Source organism: Myxocyprinus asiaticus, chromosome 1, assembly GCF_019703515.2.
Source record: "Myxocyprinus asiaticus isolate MX2 ecotype Aquarium Trade chromosome 1, UBuf_Myxa_2, whole genome shotgun sequence".
Classification (NCBI taxonomy): domain Eukaryota; kingdom Metazoa; phylum Chordata; class Actinopteri; order Cypriniformes; family Catostomidae; genus Myxocyprinus; species Myxocyprinus asiaticus.
Window position 1 is genome coordinate 38041518 of NC_059344.1, and position 14161 is coordinate 38055678.

The window sequence follows — 14161 nt, forward strand, 5'->3', positions numbered from 1 at the left end:
CCCTTTATCTTGCTCTCCTGCTGATCAGCTGATTCAGCACTGGCCATGCACACTCACGGCCCGGCCACATCCTCCTCCTTGTCACAATTAATTAATGCACTTTGAACTAACATGAACTAATGATGAACAATTGTGTTTTTATTACCTAATATTAATAAAGGCTAATAAATGTTGTAAAAGAATATGTTGTTCATTGTTTGTTCAAGATACCTAATACATTAACTAATGTTAACAAATGGAACCTTATTGTAAAGTGTTACCAGTTATTTAATTTTGTCTTTATAATAACATGTTTACTTTTTTTCACAAACAGTATAAATGGCTTTTGCACATGAAAATATACATACAGTAGATGCCTTTTTACTTTAAGAAGGGGGTCCATCGCATGAGGAACATCATTTTCAAGGGTGCTTGGCATCAAAAAGTTTGAAGACCCCACCTCGAGAACCTCTAAGCACCCTTTTTAATTCTCTGAGAAACTTACTCTTTGTGCCGACAAGAGGTCTTAAGAACTCTAGACATTTTCAACACTTCTTTCAGTAACCCTATTATAAGAGAAAGGCTTTAAGGCACTTGAAATATACAGTATATTGAAGTTCCTTCAGTACATAAATAAGATATTTATGGCTCCTTTAAAGGGTGTTTGGAAGATGTCCAGAGGGTTTTGACGGTGTGGCGGGTGAGAAACCCCAAATAGTGCCTTGAGTAACTTTTACTTTCTACAACATATACTGGATAACAAGAATCAACATGAGCATGAGATTTAATGCTGATGGAAATTTATGTCCAAATAATCTTCTGCCTGAGCATGGAGGATATCATCGATTCATAAAGCCATTTTCTTCAGCCTGTGACCCCCACTTCACGCTTAAGATGTCTATGTCCATGCATGACTGATGCTGACACCCTAATCCCAATGCCCTGTGCCACACAGCATCCAAAAAGAGAGTTTTATGCTCCACTGCTAAACACACAAAGACATTTCCTGCATGCCAAGCTCATTTTTATAAGTGTTGCAGGCCCTTAGCATGCTCTCCTACTTCACTTGGGCTTATTTTTGCTTGACTTGTGCTATGACAGATATAGCGATTGGGCGTCTCGGCTTTCTAAATCTGATCGTCCTTTCCTCCAGCACATTCTGTAGGTCTCCTTATGGTCCAGATTCCCTACCCCACCCCAGATTACCTCCTCAGCCAATGAGACTCTTTAGAAGATCAAGTGTCAGTATAACTCAAGGACTTAATAAGTTTCAAAGTTTGCAGAACCCTCCAGTTCGTCTTCCCATCAAGACACTCTCTTCTTTCGGCTTTTCTGAGGTAAGTGTTTAAAGGTTTGGCATCTTCCAAAAAAATCAAAGACAAAGTTGGTTTGAACCTTGATGGTGCTTCTTTCTTTTAATGGTCTCTTTGACAGTAATTTATGAGCTCAGCTTTTGGTGACTAATAGCATAATTTGTCGTAATTTACTTTCTCCCTGATGGTTTACTTCTCACATGTTGTTGTAAATCATTGTTGTTAATGAAACACTTTAGCTATGCTGATAGCATGATATGATATCTGTCTCTTTATTGTGTTTGTGGGGGAAATCATTGGGGAAGAATAATAAAGAGATTTGACTTGATAATGTTGATAATTATTTGATAAATTAAAATGCTTTGATGTTTGGGTGAGCACCTTTATAGAAGAGGCAGTTCTGTTTCAGTGTGGGATGACACTCTGTAGATAATGCAGTAAAGGCGACTAACAACCACCACAATACAATTTAAGATTTACACATTGTTGGCTTCAACTTTGCCCTATCCAGTTGAATACCAATAATGTGAGCAATGACAATGGAGGCTTAACAAATAACAGGTGACAACAGGATGATAACAGCACAAACAGTGCTGAAGTATTACAGCAATGCTCTAAAGATTTCTCAAACACAAATTAGAAATTTGGCACTAATACAGTAAGATTCATAATTAAATGAATTCTGCTGTGATATCACATACACTTTTTTTTCTCTTTGTTGTTGCCTAATGTCTGAATAGAAACATCAAGTAAATCTACCATTCACTTCCTTTAATGGCTCATTATAACGTAGGCAGGCAGTCATGCCCACATAAGGCAGGGCTGACGGGACTGAGCACTGACTGACTAAAAGAGAGAGAGCTGATGCTTGGTAATCTGATCATGTGTTAATCCTGAAGCTCTACTGCAGCTGTGCTGGAGATCTGAGTCACACATACACATACACACACATGATACAGTGGAGTCACCTTGAATTTCAGAATTTTAGTGAAATATCTTTAAGAAATTGAGATGCAGAGCATTTTATTTTGAACATGTGAAGCTCTGCTTCAATCAAGTAAGTTAATTAAGTTCTGCTTTGTTCATCATTTAGCATTTTTGACTTTCTTTTTTTTCTGAGTATAATTGGCCACTTATTCAGGAATATAACACTCTGAAGAGAGCTGAGAAAGTCAGACAGACTGTACATTTTCTGCACACTGTATTCAGACATCTGCTGATTTTTATGTAGTTGACAAGATGAAAAGATGTTGTAAATTGTTACCAACTTCATAAAACACTGCATGGCAAGGTACCATGTCTTGCCTGTCATTGAAACCTCAGAGTTTGTGATGAACCATCTCACAGTGGTATAAAACACAGTGAAAAAAATACAATACAAAAATAATGGTGCTACTCTCTGTTTGCTACATACAGGTCTAAAACTCCTTGTCATCATGTCTGACACAGAGGAAGTGTGAGTATTCTGACATTATGATTTTGAAAGCACCTAAATACACACACACACTTGCACACATATATTTACTGATCATACTCTGGTCAAGACAATAATGATCTTTTTTTTTTTTCTTTATTCAGTGGGGTCGAGGGTAAGTATAAAAAATTATTTTATTAATTGTATTATTATTATTATTATTATTATTATTGTTATTATTATTATTACTATGCATCTTTGCTGTTGTTTTTGAGATAGATTTACTGCACCTCTACCTGTTCCAAGTTTTTACTAAATGGAGTTTTAACTCTGTCATACACTTTGCCATATATACAAACTTTTCCATTCAACATACATTTTATTGATTTATTTTATTTTGTATCATTATTATTATTATTATTATTATTATTATTATTATTATTAATTTAGCATCAGTGTTTACTTGGTATGTTATCAGTTGATTACTCTTTATGTAGAAACAGTGCGAGCCTTGGTGAAATATCTGTGCAGGTTTGGCTTTACTCCATTCAGCATTAAAATTAGATTAATGCAAAAACTTGCTTATGTTTTCCTCTTTTGTAAGTCGCTTTGGATAAAAGCGTCTGCCAAATGAATAAATGTAAATGTAAAACTATTCAGTTATTCACATATGTATATGCCCAGTGCAAGAGCTTTGCTCTGAATTTGCCTGTAGTGACTGAAATTGTGCCACCTGCTGTCTGGCAGCTGTTTTATGAGTCCTCATGCCAGCATACTGCCATCTGCCACTGATTCCTAGAATTTTTTTTAGGAACATCTCTTGAGGCTGACTTGACAAGTGCAGTGGCTGAAGGCAGTATTAATGATGCTCATGTTACTGATGTTCTCTGAAGTGAATGCTCCTATGGGGTAGAGAGGCCAAATCAGACTAAATTAAACAAGCCTCTTCTGCATTTACAAGAATTCCTTATTAATAATTTGTAATAACTATCTGTATAATGTGGTTCAGAACAAGTGAGCACTGACTCCACAGAACACCAACAACAAAAGGCTCTGCATGCATTTAGTGTATGATGTAATTTCATTACAATAATAACAGCAAAAAAGCATTCTGTAATTCTTGTATTCCTTTACTGCTTTCTTTTCTGGCATATGAAGAGGTCGAAGAGGAAGGTAAAATGAATGACAATAATCAAACAGATAATTATTAACCACAAATCAAAAGGATTTGATTATTAACTAGTCTTTCAACGTACTAATTCAACACAATTTCTTAGTTTTCTTTTTAAACCTGCCTGACATTTTTGAAATAATTTGTAAATAAGTAAACTGAAAATAAAAAAAACTGAAAGCAGAAAACGAAAATGATTTGCTTAACTAACTTTGGATTAAATCAAGGATCTTTTGAATGAGTCAACCATTTCATTTAAATCATAATTTGGAAAACAATCAACATATTAATCAGGATGGGTAGTTTGTGCTGCCCATCCTGCTTGAAGGATGCCAGGAGATGATGACCTTTTGAACAGAAAGCATAATGGGTTGCAAAATGTGAATATCTGGATCTGTACAAATGCAATTAATTAATGGGAACCTGAAGTTGTAAACTGTTGAAAAGGTCATTTAAAAAATCTGTAGAGTTAATGCTTTGTCTTTGAGATGTTAGTATGTCTTTTTTTTTTTTTTTCTAAAGTGTGGGGTTTATTCTAGTTTAGTTTCCTATCAAGCACAAACTATTTAGAGATGCCTTTCGATTTTTATTTTATTTTTTATAAATGGCCTTGACAATTTTGCTGGACATTTTATTGGCATGAGGAATCCTGGAGCCTCCTGGTCTCATAATTTCATACCAGGTTCTCCTCCTATATGCATCCTCTCAGTCACTCTAATTTAATCATTTTCTCACTCTTTCTCACTTTCTTTAACCAACAAATAATCTTCAATCTCTGACTGCTCCCTCCTCTGCACCGCATTAACTGTTGCCAACCTTCCTTCCCCTGGTTGCTTGCTGCATGTATTATTAGTTGAAGAGGTAGTAGAGGTAGAGGTAGCCCCAGAGGCAGCTCCTGAACTGGAGCCTGAGCCTGAGCAAGAACCAGAGCCAGAGCCAGAAAAAGAGCCAGAACCAGAGCCAGTGCCAGAACCAGAGCCAGAACCAGAGGTGCATGAGGAAGGTATGTGGCATGAATATTCATTCATCCTTCCCATTTTCCCCAAACAAACTAAAAACAGTCAGTTGCACCTCACCTGTCAAAATTAGTCATGTTAATGTAGTCCTAGTTCCCTAGTAGTACCCTTACCCCCAATCAAACCAAACTTTAACCACTACTGGTAGTACCTCCTCTTCTTACTGGCCCACCACAAGACCAGTGTGGCAATACCAGACAAAGCTGACAGAGGACCTTGGATCTATGCCATTTCAGTCCCTATCACTGACCATTTGAATTATGTATCAGAATTGGACGAATTTCCCCTTAATAAGCAGAGAATATTTTCCAATTCAAATTTACTTGCAGAATGGTGGGGAGTGATCTGGAACGATTAAGCTCTAGCAGACATGGCGCTTATCACACCTAAAATGCAGCTTTCTTTCAGATGAATGCAGGTGGCATGTCAACGAATCATTCTACAGCCCCTGCTTTTGCCAATTATGGTGCAGCAATTGGACAATTATTTTAAACTCTCTGCACTCCTTTCCTGCATTAAGCACTGTCTCAGAGTTGCCGCCAGCATAATGCTACTGTAAGCTGCACCTTGACAAAGAATCTCTCAGTAAAACTATTGCATGTGTTATAATAATTCTGCAACAAATACAACAGTTTCAGTTTGCTAGTGTGATTTGTAACATTCATGTGATGCTTCTGGATAACTATGTTTAAAACAGAGTGGTAGCACATACTGATTCCAAAATAAATGGTCAATATTTTTGTATGAAACTTTCAAAGTGACAAAAAAGCTACTTTTAATAAATTAACTGTATCTAACGTTATTGGCTTAACACTGGAAAGGCTCTCTTTGGCACGGTGGACAACACATTGATCTACTGTATATCATTAGATTAAATTGATTCTAGTTATAACATACTCTTTTCGAGTGTAAAATGAGCCATCATCCATTGCTAAGATGCATTTTTGTCAACTTTGAAATTCCAAGCCGTGTTTTATGAAATATGTACTCTTATTTAAATTGTGTAATGATCGGAGATACAATTGTTCAGTACTAATCAGAAATATAATGTTGTTATTTAGCTTATATTTTGTTTTTGCCTATATGCTCAAATTGAGGTGTTCCATTTAAAAGACCATTTGAAATGATAAATTGTTATTGTTTTTTTATTGCACATTGAAGTCATTTGAATCAATGTTTTCTGTTATAAGCAAACACCTCAATTTGAGTGTCCGCTCAGCTGAACTTTGCATCTGAGCACGCAGCCCGGCTGAGGGCAGCAAAAAGCATTATTAATGTTCTCTGTTCTACTCTTGCTTTCAACGCTTGATGCATGCAGAGGCCTATGAAGAGGAAGGTATGTTGGTCATTTTCTTGTATTTGTCATTTCTGATTGGAGGGAAGGCATGGGGGAGGGGCTAATGCCTGCAGGAACACTGTTGAATCAGGTCCAAAAAAATTTCATGTTAAAACATTAGATTCTGAATGGGGAAACACAGGAGCTCAAAAGGGTGAAAGAATATGAAATGCTGAAATTGCTCTGTGCGTTGCTTCTTTCTTTTTGCATGAATGTCACACCAGTGGAGAAAGGAGAACAAGATGGTAGTTTGTATTTCCTGGTAGTTTATGGTGTAGTTTTTGCTTGTGTTTGTGGGTGTGAAGGTCAAGACAAATGTTTCTGAAACATTGCAACAGAACAAACATCTCATCTAGCCCACCTTCAGAGTCTACTCAGTGTTCCATGATGCACAGAGATAAAATTAACATTTAGACATTGTTATTCAAAAGAGATGGGAAAATGAATGAAGGATAACAAGCCTTATAACAAGGCTTTGTCATTGTGTTAATTCCTTTTTCCGAGTTCTATTTTCACTCAAGTACTTACATAAGCACCTTATCACCTGAATGTTTATGCAATGATTCTTCTACTGTATACTTGTTTGATCATGTATTTGTTTCACAAAGCTCCCACTAACCTTCTTTATTAACATTATTGAAACAAAAAAATGATATATGTTATTTACTTTCATAAACATACTTCTATAAGCTCAGAATAACAAGGGTCCAATACTGAGTTGTTACTAAGAATAACTCCTTGTTCATCGATATGGCTAACTCAGCTTCCACTGATTGTTGACTGAGCTTTATTAAAACTTCTCTAACCATGTTACATATCCCTCTCCCTTTTTTATTTCATTGTTTTCATAACAGAGGAGAAGCCCAAGTTCAAGTAAGTAGAACTGTCCACTAAACCCTTTTCCAATTTAATGCTGTGTTCAGTGCCTAGTCAGTGTGGAGTAATACAGTGAAGACAAATTCTACTGATGCAGTACAACATAATTTGATATAAGTAATTTATGTTTTCCTGAGGAGCTGGAGCAGTTCCTTGTTCTATGAGACCCAGAATGTCACTAAAACACTCTTTCCTTTTACTTCTTACAGACCAAGTGCACCTAAAATCCCTGATGGGGAGAAGGTGGACTTTGATGTAAGGACATACTACATCTGACTGGTGGTGTTATGATGTTACAGTGTTATTATATATTTGGCTTGGCTGCTAAAATGTTAAATATGCCAAGAATACATGTTTTATTTTATATCTATGTGTCTGCAAACAGGACATTCAGAAGAAGCGTCAAAACAAGGACCACAGTGAGCTGCAGGCCCTGATTGATGCCCACTTTGAGTGCAGGAAGAAGGAAGAGGAGGAGCTTATCGCTCTGAAAGAGAGAATTGTGAGTGTCATGGAATTACAGAAATGCTATTATCCCCTCGCATCAAACAAGATGAGCAATGTGTTATGATGGTATTATGGACATATTTGTATGCATATGTGTGTGCAGGAAAAACGTAGGGCTGAGAGGGCAGAACAGCAGAGGATCCGTGCTGAGAAAGACAAGGAGCGTCAGGCAAGACGTGAGGTGTGTCATGCTGCATCATGCACACAATATTATTTCAAAACCCATTATTATTACAACCTCTTTACTTAACGGAGTTCTGAGTGACAGAAGGAATATCAGAAGCACCATAAATAGTCACTCGCAATGTCTTATTAGCCAGTCTCTATGTGAAACCCTATTGATAACGTGTAGATGAAGTTACTGTTTGCAATTAAAAGCTCTGGCACTTCTTCTTGGCGCCGCAGAGAAGAACTGAGTCCAAAAGGGCGCTTTGCTCATATTGAGCTGAAAATGCCCCTAAAGTGCTGCTTGTGGGGTTGAAACACCCGTTTCCTACAGATCATTGGAGGTGTGGGCTTCTTTAAATTTCCATCAGGATCATCGGATTAGGACAAACACAGGGTTTTACATAATTTATGATATTTCACGGATCACCATCATTATCACGTCCACTCTAATAAGACCCAATTACCCTGGAGCTGCTGTTGGTGTATTTATACTTTTTACGACGGAACTGAACAAACTCTGATCGCAAACATTTTTAATTTTCCAAAGAGCAATCGCTGTGACAGATACGAGGTCATATATGATCTATAGATGATCGTATACCACCATCTAATGGGTGGAATGAACAAGTGACTCCCCGCCAGATTCTTACTCCCCACTACCTGATGGGTCTCTATCCCTAAAGCCCACCCCTACACTTACCCCAAAACATAACCATATTAGGAAGTCAGAAATCATCACAACAATGGTCTCCATAAGTACCTACCATTACAATTTTAGCTGTTAGTTGAAGTAAAAATTAGTTCAGGCTCAACTTGTGTGCAGTTGTTGGTTGTCATAACAACTCAAAGTAGTTAATGATATCAATATAACTAACCTTGGTTCATAGCTTCATGTCATCCACCCACAGTCTCTGTACTTTATTCACAAAGGCAGCTGTCGAGCTCTCTAAACCTATCTGAATTCTGTTGCTCGTATTAAAGTGTTTGTGATTTGCCGAGTTACTCCTGAAATAACCAAAAGATCTGTTGTTGTTGGTATTTGTGGGGGCAAATGGGACCCCGACATTCCTCTTTTCCAGCATGTTGTGGAGATATATTGTATCTGAATTTGGGACTTTTACCTGGAAGAGAAGACACAGGACTTTAAGCATAGATGTTGAATAAGTTTATGGAGCGCTAATTGACACACCAGACTTGTGAGTGGTCACATTTGGTAAACACATACCTCTCAAGTTACAACTTCTGCCAGCAGCATGGTCAAAATTGCAGGATACCATGAATCATGCACTCGAACATTGATTCTTGTGACCAGCAGACAGGAAAAAAATACATGCATTGATTGTCACGACAATGGAAAAGAGATGAAGAAGGGTAGACTCAGTAGACTGACATGTTAGTTTCATTATGATGCTAACTACACCATTCTACCCACAGCAAAACCATTAATTAAAAAAATAAATACAAAATTTTGTTATATTCACACACTCAAATAATTATTAAACAATTTCAACCTTTCCTCATCTGCACCCCCAAACTTTGCCAATGATGCAGTTGTTGTGTGTGTGTGGGTTTGACAGGAAGAGAGGCTGAAGAGAGAGGAGGCTGATGCTAAGAAGAGGGCAGATGAGGATGCCAAGAAGAAGTCTGCCCTGTCCAGCATGGGCTCCCAGTACAGCAGCTACCTGCAGAAGGTGCAGAGGCAATATTTCCAATCACCTGCATCATTGATACTTTCAATCATTACTCATGTAATATGAGTGTGAAAATGAGTGTGAGGGGTTTAATTTGTGTGTTGCTGACACAGGCTGATTCCAAGAGGGGAGGTAAGAAGCAAACTGAGAGAGAGAAGAAGAAGAAGATTCTGGCAGACAGACGCAAGCCTCTGAACATTGACCATCTGAACGAGGACAAGCTGAGGTCAGCAAAAATACCTGTTAAATCTAACCTTATACAGAAAGAGTACATTTTCCATTGAATTGATTAAGAGTCAATGACGTGATGCTATTTATTTATTTATTTGGTCCAAATCTATTTAATTATTTAAAAATACATTTAAAAAAATTAATTTACGCAAAACATATACTTGAATACATTTCTTCTATAATGTGCATGTTTTCAATTTCTGAGTTCAAAGTCATTAAAATTTAGAGCACACATAGAAATTATGATTATAATGAGCCTTATTTTCCTCACAATTTCACCAATTATTCCCTTTTACCAAACTGTTGTATTTACCCTTCTGGAGACATTAAAAGTCTGATTAAAAACTGGAAAATAAATAAAAAAATAAAAAAATAAAAAAATAAATGTTGGCATGAATACTTCAGAATAATCTTTTATTCCTATACCTTTAAAAAAAACAAAAAAAAAACAAAAGCAGTAAAACAGATGTGTTTTAAAATAAGATGAATAATTGAAAAACTTGTGTCCACCAAATCAACATCAGGTGGCCATTTTTTTGTTTATTTTGACAAAAAACATTTCTTATGAAAATGCACATTTTGTTTTAAACAGATTGTGTTTGTATTGTGGTATATATGACTTCTTTTGTGTATATACATGTGTAATACAGGGAGAAGGCTAAAGAGCTGTGGGACTGGATGTACTCCCTGGAGTCTGAGAAGTTTGACCACATGGAGAAACTCAAGAGGCAGAAGTATGAGGTGAGAGAACTGTCTTTAATAACCTTATTACACAATATATAGTCAACAAACTCCTTTACTTCTTTTATTATGATCAATCTTTGTTTTACTAGGGGAGATCCACTAGTTTTTCCAACTGCTTCCTGGACACACTATAAGCTTAATGATCCAAAACATCATGTGATATATACACACAATATTAAAACACAACATAAATACAAATATAATCATTCAACACATACACATAGTAGATCACAATCAGGCATTCCGCTGCACAAGCAGAAAGTTAACATTTTGTTTAATCCATCTATACGTTGCAAAATAAAGCAGTTAGAAACTTTGCCATGAAAGCAAAATCATTCATAGTTCCAAAATTTAGACATAAACTATCACATTCGATTTGGCAAACACTCATGAGCAGAGTATGTGTGTGTGTGGTAGTACAGGTCTCAGTTGTATTCTGATGTTCTGCAGGTTACTGCCCTGCGTAAAAGAGTGGAGGAGCTCAGTAAATAGTGAGTAACTGAAACTAATAGAAGCTAAGCAACAAGCTTTGGTCAGCAACAGGGATGTGACAGCATGTTCTGCATGCAAGAGACTCTCTGGTCTCCATGGCCCCTGGGAAACAGGTCAAATCTGACCACAGGTGAAAGGTCGATTGTACTGCTCTGAATGTATGGTGCGTGAGCCATTACAAAAACTCAGTTCTGTTCCAACAGAGGAGCTGGATCTCTTTTACACCAACCGCTAATCAAATCAAAGCACTATGGCAACAGCATAAATATTGTTCAGTAGAGCTGTGTTTCATTGTGAAATGAATACAGTATATACTGTACAGGCAGTAAGCATCTGATCTTAGACAATCCGAGATGTCTTTGTTGCAGGTAAGTGTGTGTGATTGTTCAAGCTCCACACAGTCTTGCTTTATCTGCACAGGTTACTCCACCACATTCAACACAGTGTAATAAAAATAAGCACAAAGCTGCTTTATAAATCTAGAATCAAGTCAGAATGGTTTGTGTTTGTGCTTGTCAGTACTCCATGGTAGACGACAGCTGTCACAATCCAGGACCCAGAGATGAAGGTAATGATCTGGCAGGTTTAAAAACGCTAATGTGTTGTTTTCAGGTCGTCTCTCTCAGAAACCGCATCGATGAATTGCAGAAGCAGTGAGTAGTTCCAATTACCACCACACATACACAGCGCACGGATGGACTGACTACTTCCCTTCTGTCTTCACTCTAATATTACTTAAGGGCTTTTCACACTGTACTTAACCCTGGGTAATCAGCTTTTAAATCCCCGGATAAAGGAACGTTTCACACTTGTTATTTTGAAAGGGGTTAGCAACACGTTTACACATGGGTTATGAAACTCTGCTTCAGAGTGTTAGAATGTTACAGAAAGTTTTTTTTTTTTAGCAAAAGACAACCAATAATATGATGCCTCAGTGTCAACTTCATTTTATTTTCACACGTTTTGCACGACTGCAGAAAATTTAATGTGCTGTTTCCGTTTTCCATCTGAGAGAAACCGTAGATGAAATGTCTAACAGTGATGGCAAACACAATAACTGCTGTGATGAAAAGATAGTATTACTTATTCATAGTGTTTTCGTTGCATGTTTCAAACTGCGAAAGACAAACAGAGTAGATTTATTTTGCAACATTTCCACAGATAAGCAGTTATTGATGCAAGCTGTGTTACTGTCGATAGTCCAATCATTGTTATTGACCTCATAAATATGAAAATAAGAATGGTAAATGTATTGTATGTGATTTTAGTCATTCTGGAACTTCCAACAGACTAGCCAATGTAATAGCCACGCCTCCTCTTTCCAAAGACACGTGCACACACACACAAACATACTAGAGACTGTTGTGTTGGGGCAGATGGAGGGGATGATGTCCCCATGAGTTTTTTGCCATCCGACCCTGAGCGTTTTACGGGAGCAGGACAAAGTACAGGCACTTATGCAAGCATATATGGGCTGCCCTTTTAACGCACACAATGATTGACAGGCAGAAAGTCTTCTGATTGGCTAAACAAATGTTTGACGGCCCGTGTACATCTTTTACCCTGCTGATTACCAAGCCTAAGGCTGGTACAAAGACAGGTGTGATATTTCATGGCACATATTTCAGTGATATCTGACAAGTAATAGAAGTGTTTTCTGCATGTCATTTCATAAAAAATATAAATAAAAAAATCACTTACAGCACCTTTAATTCAGTGTTAAAAAATTGACAGTGTGAAACCTCAAAACCTGAATTCCTAACTCAGGGTAAAGTATGAACAGTGGGAAACATGAAACAAGATAACTCAGGATATCGCTTACCCAGGGTTGAGAATGCTGAAAATGAGTTAACAATTTCAAGTATGAAAAGTGTTTTACTAAATTATCTACTCATTATCACACCCCTTAACTCTTAAGAAACTGTCACACACAATATGCCAGTCATATTGGTTAGCAAGCATATGACTGACATTGGCAGCAAGGCTTTACAAAACATGTCCTAAATCCGAACATGGGGCAGCACTCTTGAGGCTGTGGTAGAAATGGTAACTATTTGGGACATTTTTGTAGTACTGTGACAGATGTCCTGAAGCGTGAAGGCTTTGAGAGAGTGAGCTTCTCCAGAGCTATATGAATTTTGTTTACCCGGACCAGACAGCGAACACTCTCTGAAGTCTTCTCATACAAGCTACTCCTACAATGATTCCTCAAGTGAATTACGGACAATGAAAAATAGAGCCTATTCTTATATCACTCCGACTCAAAACTCAACATACAGTACATAGCAAGCACTTGTATGTTACAGATCTGGCTTATTTTTCATTGGTGTCTACAGAATTGTGATGAATGTGTTTGGTGTACATGAGGTAATCAGTAGTGAAAATGTGATGTGTAGAGCAGTTGCTGCGGTGAAAATTATTTGAGACTAAGTCAGGCCTGTTTAACAAACTGACAGAGCTCAGAGAAAGAGCGGTAAGTCTGGCATGGAGTGAAAATTTAATTTCAGATCAATGTGCATGTAAGACTGCATGTCAGATTTTGTAGTTAGACTCCCAGTGCTGATAACACAACAAATAAAAGATGTGAAAAATATCTTGCAGGACTGGACTGAGAAAAGTGTAAAAAAAAAAAAAAAAAAAAAAAAAAAAAAAAGGGGGAGGCTCTGCGTCAATAACATTGGGATATTGGTTATGACACGGTAACATAAACAATGTGCTAATGACAACTGGACATTGGTATTATGAATCAGATTATGAGGGTTGATCACAGATCCCTGTTCTGTGTGGTGTTTTTCTCATTCTTCCACTAGCAGATCAGAAAAGGTCAGCACCACTAACTCTGTCTCTCTTTGTCATGATATTCAGCTCCAAGAAAGGTGCTGCTGCTCGCCGCAGAAAGTAAAGATTACATGGAGAAATCAACATTCGTGGTCAAGACATGCCTGTTCCCTGTATCTCCAAACTCTGCAAACACTCTCCAGGCCTCTCTGACCCCACCCATGACCACACCCTGCATGACATCAACATGGTTCGGTCTTAGCAGTAGTTGCAGTAGGCACCTCCCCCTCCCTCCTCCCCTGTCTTTAAGTTCTTGCCTTCTGTTTTTGTAAATAATGTTTTGGCTCGCCAGCTTTGTCTGCTGCAATGTAACTGTCTGGCAGTTCAATAAAATTATTCTTCAAGACTGATAAACTAAACTTGATAATGTTTCCTGATTGGGATT

At 37.4% G+C, this 14161-nt stretch overlaps 1 protein-coding gene across 1 annotated transcript; it reads left to right on the forward strand.

Annotated features, from left to right (window-relative positions):
- Positions 1–2713: 2713 nt before the first annotated feature.
- LOC127447288 (troponin T, fast skeletal muscle isoforms-like) lies at positions 2714–14135 on the forward strand. The gene is made up of 11 exons (XM_051709100.1): positions 2714–2748; positions 2871–2881; positions 7084–7102; positions 7315–7360; positions 7491–7607; positions 7716–7793; positions 9358–9471; positions 9585–9697; positions 10353–10443; positions 10897–10937; positions 13804–14135. Exons 1-11 carry the CDS (start codon positions 2729–2731, stop codon positions 13838–13840), a joined length of 687 nt encoding a protein of 228 aa, XP_051565060.1. The 5' UTR covers positions 2714–2728; the 3' UTR covers positions 13841–14135.
- Positions 14136–14161: the final 26 nt, after the last annotated feature.